The 8,894-nt window shown below is 40.3% G+C and overlaps 1 protein-coding gene across 2 annotated transcripts in view; it reads left to right on the top strand.

The window, feature by feature from the left end:
- Positions 1–6,154: 6,154 nt before the first annotated feature.
- LOC137432931 (steroidogenic factor 1) overlaps positions 6,155–8,894 on the top strand; it is an 88,326-nt gene continuing 85,586 nt past the window's right edge. Inside the window, exon 1 of one of the 2 annotated variants that reach the window (XM_068125252.2) lies at positions 6,155–6,435. In XM_068125252.2, coding sequence (XP_067981353.1) covers positions 6,390–6,435 — 46 coding nt within the window. In that variant the 5' untranslated portion in view covers positions 6,155–6,389. The remainder of the gene's footprint in view (positions 6,436–8,894) is intronic. The other variant, XM_078783742.1, reaches the window with a different exon arrangement.

The following is an 8,894-nucleotide window of genomic DNA, read 5'->3' as shown; positions in this document are numbered from 1 at the left end:
CTGTTGTAGTGGAAATGTGTTTTTAAAAAGCAAATTAATTTACATTGTCTGCCAGGATGGCGCACAGGTACGCACACTCGCCTGAGCCATTCATCCTGGGTTAGAATCCCAACCCAAATTTACAGTGTCATCCTGGTGATTCACAGGTATTAGTCAGGTTCACTATGTTTTTTCGTTCAAAATTTTGGTAGATTAGCAAAACTATACATTTTTGGAATATTCAGAGCATGAGGAATCCAAAAATTAATGTTTACATTTGCGTAGACACCTTTGCGAAAATGACACTCAGGACAGTGATGAAGATCTGTAAAAGCATATTCCTGAACGGTATAGACCTTGTAGATCCTGTGTATAGGACTTGTAGTTCAATCTGGTACTACCTATAACTTCCTATAACAACCTATAACTTCAAAGGACTTGCAATATCATGTATTATGTAATACAGTTATATCACAAATATAAAGACAATGGTTTTCAATTACCTTTGTTTGTTGCTTTTCTATAATCCTGAGCACTATTTTGAGGCCTTTATTGGATTCCTTGACCCAGAAAACATAGGATTAGCATATTTAATTAAGTCTCTAGGTTGACTAGAAGCCGAGATCGCGCAAAATATGTATTTTATGGCGGCCATTTTCAAAATCCAAAATGGCGGCCATGCAGGTGTCTGTGCAAATGCCAACATTGATTTTCAGATTCTCCATGCTCTGAAGATTCCAAAAATGTACAGGTTTGCTAATCCCAAAATTTTGAACGAAATTATATTTGTTAACATAGTGAACCTGACTATTTGGTGATTCATCAATGCGTGCTGCTCCCTCGGATGAACGTTAAACTGGCGTCCCGTCTGCCTGCATTAGTTCGTGGACGCTAAAGATCCCACGGTGTCCTTCGCAAAGAGTATGCGAGCTATCGCCGGCACCCTGAAACAAATTACAAATTCCTACCTGAACCTTCGTTGAACTCCAGCCGATTTGTAAAAGACTTGGGCCAACTTCACAAGAACGTGATCATGAAAGCCATTGTGCATTGTGCAAGCAACTGTGGCCATTACAGAAGAAGTAATGAACAGCCTCAATAGATATTTCAATACTAGATGATGTTCATAGAATACTTATACCCTGCGAAGTCAACTTTGAAGGTTTTTTTTCTTTGATCCAACATGGCTGCCAGACCACGTGAGTGATGACATCAGAAATTTTATTCTCTAACATAATGTTGTGTAGATCATGCTGAAGAAATTTCAAACTGATCAGATAAAGCGTCATCCCTGTCGAATTATGATGTCATAATTAAGGCACCAATGACGTCATCATTAACAACACTTATTCCCCATGGGGAGTTGTTTACATTGAGCCACGTTTTAATTTTTTCAATGGAGCAGTTTCGGAGATATAGAGGTGTAACGTTTTTCCAAGATGGCGTCCGTACCACGTGACCTATGACGTCATAATTATGAATAAAAAAATGCACAGGTGGAGGCGCCCCTGTGGTAACATTTCGCATCAATCGGACCAACGGTTGCCGAGAAAATGAAGTTAAAAAATGCAAACATGCATGTAAGCCGCATGCACGCCACATGTATGCACGTATGCATGCACCCGAATGCCTAACCCTGCTTTTGGCTTCACGAGCGCAGGGTAATAAAGATCCTTGTGTCTCAATATTATATTTCTAAAAAAAATAAAAGAAACAATAAAAACTTTTTTTCTTAATGTAAATTGATGTAAGGAGGTTACTCCAAGAAGTGCTATTTATGCTATTTATAGTTTTTGGCCCCATCACTCAATGGTGAAAAATCACTTGAAAAATTAAAAAAAAAACTTTCATATTCGGATCCGGATTTGCACGTTCACCAAAATCGAATCAATTCTTCCTTGTCACACACCCAACATCTCCAGCAGGTTTCGTCAGAATCTGTCCATAACTTTTTGAGATATCTTCTTCACAGACAAACAGACAAGCAAAACAGACAGACAGGGGTTGAAAATAATAACCTCCATCTACCTTCGGTGGCGGAGCTAAAAATGTTTTTATTACTTGTATTATATTACGTCTAAGTCCCTTATAGTTGCATCCGCCACCAAAGGTGGATGGAGCTTATGTTTTACCCCTGTCTGTCTGTCCGTTAAGTGAAAATCGAAGATTTTTCAAGTATATTGATTGGTGTTGTGCGTTATTCTCTGTTTGTATGTCTGTTTGTCTGTCAAATGCCTACAGGTCACAATTTTAAGCCAATCTTCACGGAACTTCGCACAAAATGGTAGTGTTGGTCATAAGGAAGAAGCGTATTGATTTTGAGGTCAAAAGGTCAACATAGGCCAAAGCTCAACAGAGCTGTCATTTTTCTAAAATTTTCAATTTTCATCCAATTTACTTAAAATTTGAAGAGGATTTGCATATACGTTCACTGAATTCAACTACTAACAAGCGTTACGCCTCGGTCCCCCGTCGTTGAAGTGATGCGAGTTGCCAAAGTGGAAGATGCAGGCGGCCATCTTGGATTTTGACGTGGTGACCCGATTTTCAATAGCGTTTTCCCTTATGCATAGATACACCCACACACCAGATTAGAAGTTAGTAGTTCGTTTATTTTTCAAGATATTTCGCTCACAAGGTTCAGACATACATGACGGCGGCCATCTCGGATTTTGACGTGGCGACCCAATTTTCAACAGCCTTCTTCCTTATGCCTGGATACACCCACACACCAGATTAGAAGTTGGTACTTCGCTTATATTTCAAGATATTCCGCTCACAAGGTTCAGACATACATGACGGCGGCCATCTTGGATTTTGACGTGGCGACCCAATTTTCAACAGCGTTCTTCCTTATGCGTAGGCACACCCACACACCAGATTAGAAGTTAGTAGTTCGTTTATTTTTCAAGATATTTTCCTCACAAGTTTCAGACATGTATGTGGTGGCGGCCATCTTGGATTTTGACGTGGCGACCCAATTTTCAACAGCTTTCTTCCTTGTGCCTAGATACACACACACACCAGATTAGAAGTTGGTACTTCGCTTATTTTTCAAGATATTCCACTCACAATGTTCAGACATACATGGCGGCGGCCATCTTGGATTTTGACGTGGCGACCCAATTTTCAAGAGCGTTCTTCATTATGCCTAGATACACCGACACACCAGATTAGAAGTTGGTACTTCGCTTATTTTTCAAGATATTCCGCTCACAAGGTTCAGACATACATGGCGTCAGACATCCATGGCGGCGGCCATCTTGGATTTTGACGTGGGTTGCACCTACACACCAAATTAGAATTCGGTCCGTCGCTTACGCACGCACGCACGTTCACACGGACGCACGCACACACAGACGGAGGGGAAAACCATAGTCCCCCTTTCACTCCGCGGTGCGACGGCGGACAATTATTTTTGAGGTCAATATAGGCCAAAAGGTCAACATGGGTCAAATGTCAACAACTTAGATGGTATATCTAAAATCCTCATTTTTCATTGGATTAACTTGAAATTTGAAGAGGATTTGCACATATGGTTACTAAATTCAACCACCAATTATTTTTGAGGTCAATATAGGCCAAAAGGTCAACGTAGGCTAAATGTCAACAACTTAGGCAAAATTTCTAAAATCCTCAATTTTCATTGGATTGACTTGAAATTTGAACAGGATTTGCATATGAGGTCATTGAATTCAACCACCAATTATTTTTGAGATATAAAGGAGAAAAGGTCAACATATAAGCCGAATTTCTAAAATCATTAATTTTCATCCGATTGACTTGTAATTTGAAGAGGATTTGCATATTTATACCTGGAGGTTGGCTTAATGGTTAGGGCAGTGGGCTTGGGATCCTAAGGTCCTGAGTTCGAATCCTGCTCAGCTGTTGAATTAATACCAGGTGGGGTTGACTCAGCCTGCTCATCCTTCTGAGATTGGTGAAATGAGTACCATGGTACTGGGTACTCTCTCAAGGAGGTTTGTGGCAGGATTTGCACTCCAGCCGCCGTAAAAACACCTCATTCCGTAGCACCCACAGTGTTGCGCGTCGGGATGGTGCGGAGGAGCTGTCCAAGGAGGCAGAGACCCTAGTGCCAATCCAGCTTATGCTCCCATATATATATATTTGCATATTTGGTCTTCAAATTCAGCCACAAATTATTTTAAGGTCATATTTGTTTTAGGGATTTCGCAAATATCATGTTCCAGATGACGTCTTTCTTGTTAATAGCAAAATCGAAGATTTTTTCAAGTATATTGGTCGGTTGCGTTTGTCTGTCTGTCTGTCTGTTTGTGCGCAGTACTACGTCTACATCGTTGCACATAGCATCACCATACTTTACACACATATTTGCCTTGCCCTGGAATAGACTGTGCCCAATTTTTAACTCTCGAGGCCCAAGGTCAAGCTCAAGGTCACCCAAAACGTGAAATCAGGGGGGTCGAGTTTTCATTTAAAATATATATCAAACCACTATAACTCTAAAAGTACAAGAGATATGCATACACTTACTGTTACTGACATATAGGACGTCACATACGACATTTAATTTGGCACCATGACCTTTGACCTTGAGTGACCTTGAAAGGTTAAACTCGAGGTCAATAAAAAGTACATTCTGGCAAGTCCTCGGTTTCTGACCGATTTTTAATTTGTTTGTTTGTTTGTCACCGGCCTACAGGTCACAATTCTAAACCGATCGTCACGAAACTTCACCAAGTTGTAGAGGTCGTCACAATTGAGAAGCCCGTTGATTTTGAAGTCAAAGGTCAAAGGTCATCTGGAAGTCAAATTTCTAAAATCGCCATTTTAAATCCAATTGACTTGAAAATTGAACAGCATTTGTATATTGAGTCACTACATAGGAAAATCATTTATTTTTTGAGGTCAAAAGGTCAAAGGTCAACTCAAGCTCAAACTTCCAAGATCATCAATTTTCATCTGAAAAACCATAAATTTTCATCCGATTGACTTGAAAATTTAACAGCATTTGTATAGTGCCTCACTGAATTGGGAAACCAACTATTTTTAAGGTCAAAAGGTCAAAGGTTAACTTCAGGTCAAACTTCTAAAATCATCATTTTTCATCTGAATAATCGTCACTTTTCATCCTATCCTATTGACCTATTTCATCCTATTTACCTATATTTCATCCTGTTGAGCTTTGATCAAGATCGTTAATTTTAATCTTGATGAAATTGACAATTTGCTGTATCAATGGAAACCTTTGCGGTGGGGGGATTTTGCAAGTATCTGCATGACATCTTTCTGTTTGTTTGTTTGTTTGTAAACAGGATGTCTCAAAAAGTTGTGGACGGATTTGGACGAAATTTGGTGGAGATGTCGAGTATGCGACAAGGACGATATTATTAGATTTTGGTGAAGACCGGGATCCAGATTTGGATCCAAGAATTTTTTAAAGTGATTCTTCACCATTGAGTGATGGGGCTAAAACCAATATATAGCACGATATTTCACAAAGTTGCGGATGGATTCGGATGAAACCTGGTGGACAGGTTGGGAGTGCGACAAGGTCGAATAGAGTCGATTTTGGTAAAGACTCAAATCCGGATCCAGATACGAGAGTTTTTAAAATCTTTAAGTGATTCTTCACCATTGGGAGATGGGGCCAAAAACGATACATAGCAGGATATCTCAAAAAGTTATGGACGGATTTGGACGAAACTTGTTGGACAGGTTGTGGGTCTGACAAGGAAGAATCTATTCAACTTTGGTGAAGATCCGGATCCGGCTAGTAAAATTTTTAAGTGAGTCTTCACCATTGAGTGATATGTCCAACCAGGCGGGGAATGCTTGCTACTGAGTCCGTTCTAGTTTCTTCTGTTTCATTTATTATGTTTTTCCTCCGTCATTACACCAATGCCTCATTCTGCCGGTTCATTTCCCCTTTCGTCGACAGCCCCGAATGACCTGTCTGTCTTCTCCTTTGCTTTGCTCTGTGCCAGCTCTCCCTCTCTCTGTCCTCTCTCCGTCCTTCCCTCTTCCTAAGTTAATCATTGCTTGCCTTCTATCTCCATAAACTCGTGCCTTATCTCCTGTACTCTCCTCCCTCTACCTTCCACTAACCAGCTGGGGGAAGCGAAGGGCTTTATCAATATCACATGATGCTAACCTTCCAATAGCAGATCCTTTCACTTGGCTTCCCACCCTCACTCACACCATTTTATTTCAAGCAGTAAAATGTGAAATTTCATTTTATAACTCTTTCCAAGGGACGCTGCCCAGACTTTGAACGCGGTGATAACAAAAGCATCATGGAAGACCTATGTAGCAGCCACTGACCAATCCTGGCGCTCGAGCACAGGCTTTTGCTTTTATTTCCATTGGAGAGCAAACTTATTGGCAAACGGACCCTTTTCCCCCTTTCCAACGCCTGGAGAGCGACAATGTGTGCTGCACTGCACCGTAATTCTTATCAACAGCCGTCTCAAGGTGAGTCTGTTACCGCAGTCACGACACACAAACACTCCCCATAACAACCATTCCACGTTAACCACCGACACAACAGACAGCACACGTTAACAGCCTGAACAACGGCCATTACACACTCGCCGCGAACAACCGCATCAACCTCAACAGTCGCAACACCTTTCGGCCTTCACAAGCGTCATTCGACACTCACGAACGACCAACACCACTCAATCTGTACACGTCAACAGTCTTCTCAAGATTTATTACACTTACTCACAGATGTAACAACTTATTTGACAGTTGTAACACACTGAAATCCGTCACAACATACGAGCAGAATTAACAGCCATCACTGTACATAACAACACTCCTTATAACAGTCGAGACACACACACACACACACACACACACGCACACACAAACACACACACACACACACACAAACACACACACACACACACACACACACAAACACACACACACACACACACACAAACACACACACACACACACAAACACACACACACACACACAAACACACACACACTCACACACACTCACACACACCAGCAATCAGTTCTTCCAACATTTGCCAACAAACATCAACTGCCTTCACGTGGCACAGTAACTACACTCGCTCAGCCTTTACCACAGTCACAGAATAAACGAATAAACGAATCATGTACTTTCAATAAAACAACCTGGTTCTTATTAACTATGCAGGAAAACACTTTGGCAAAACTTCCTCCTTGGCTAACTCTTCAAGAAGGATGGATTCATTGAGGCCGTTAGAGTAAAAGAAGCAGTAGTTGTAATTAACTCGAGTGGTGTGAAAAGATGCACTACGTAACATCTTCATTAACCTGTTACTAATACTACTACGACTACTCGACCTCTTTAAGGGCCACAATTAATTCCACCTTCTGGTGGGGTTGGCAAAGGGGGAAGTTTGGCCCAAGTCTTTCACGAACTGGCTGCACAGGCCTGACGTTCGACTGAAGGCGATATGGGCAGGGATTTAGAACGTCCAGGGTGCAGCCGGCGGTAACTCGGCTACTCTTCGTGTAAAAGACCATGGGGTCTTTAAAGTGAAAGATAACGCTAGCTGAGATGGCTGATGCCATTTTGTGATGGAACTTCTTGCCCGCGAAGCATCAATCCGACATTGTATTATCTTGTCGGGAATCAAACCCAGATGAGACATCCCGAAAGTGTTACGTTTACACCGTCATTTACACACTTACACACACACACACACACACACACACACACACACACACGTTTATGTGTGTATATATGTCTTTGTGAATCAAGTTTCCTGTACTTATAGATTAATTTAAATGGCATCCAAAATTGGACACAGATATTTAAAATAATTGTCAGTTTGATTTAACATTTTATAAAACCCCAATCTCCCCTAATATAGTGTATTATATATAAAATATATAAATAACTACAGTATATAACAAAACTACATTCTATGAAATTTTATAAACTTTTCACATGGAAAGTTCCGTCTTATTGTCTTTTTAACACATCTTGATATTGTGTTAAATGTGCCCGAGGTTGAGAGTCGGACAATAAAGCACATCAGTGTTTTTCTCAAATTCTGTAAATATGCAGAGTTTGTCGTTTAATTAAAAAAAAAAAAAAGTATATATATGTATATATATGAGGCAGAGGAATCGCCAAAAGCCACATATAACAGGAAAACTTTTTTAAAAGTGAAAACTTAAGTCATACAACTTGGGGAATACCAGCTAAAATTCTGACTGATGTAAACCACCCTCGCTAATCACGTGGTAAGTGCACATCATCATGACAACAGCTTTGAGCACACTTTGACGCTGGGCCCTTAATAAGGAATCGAGTACATATAAAGTAGACACGTTTGTTGCAAGCGTTTGCCACGGGAATACAATTCCTATAACTCTGCTCTTGGAATGTGCCATTTGCCAGGAATTACTCTTGGACAATAATTGCATCCACCACCAATGGATAAACACAATAAAGGCTTTTCCGTGCGAACAGTCGGGAGTGACATGGTTGCTGCAAGTTTTGTTATTCGAAACGAACTTCGTCTGTAATTCAACCGGTAATGGCATCTAACCGGTAATGCGATTCAGCGTTTCAACCGGTACCGGTGTAATGGATTATACCTGTACTGCATTACCGTTGTTACGTGCGAGCTCTCTTTACCAATGATTGATACGTCCAAATGAGATATAATATAGATATTCGAATTACACGAAATAAAATGATTCAACAATTTTAATGTGCCCCAGAGGCCTTTGCTACAATTACAACTTACATTAAGTAGTTTGAGACTTACATCCTCACTATTACGTTTTAATATAATTCATACTATCAGGATTATTTATATATATATATATATATATATATATATATATATATATATATATATACGTATATATATAAATGTGCGTGTGTGTCATGAACAAAAGGTACAATGCGTAATG

The sequence above is a fragment of the Myxine glutinosa genome, chromosome 8 (assembly GCF_964187855.1).
Source record: "Myxine glutinosa chromosome 8, kmMyxGlut1.1, whole genome shotgun sequence".
NCBI classification, from domain to species: domain Eukaryota; kingdom Metazoa; phylum Chordata; class Myxini; order Myxiniformes; family Myxinidae; genus Myxine; species Myxine glutinosa.
The sequence above is the reverse complement of the archived record's forward strand: the minus strand, read 5'-3'. Positions and strand labels throughout refer to the sequence as shown.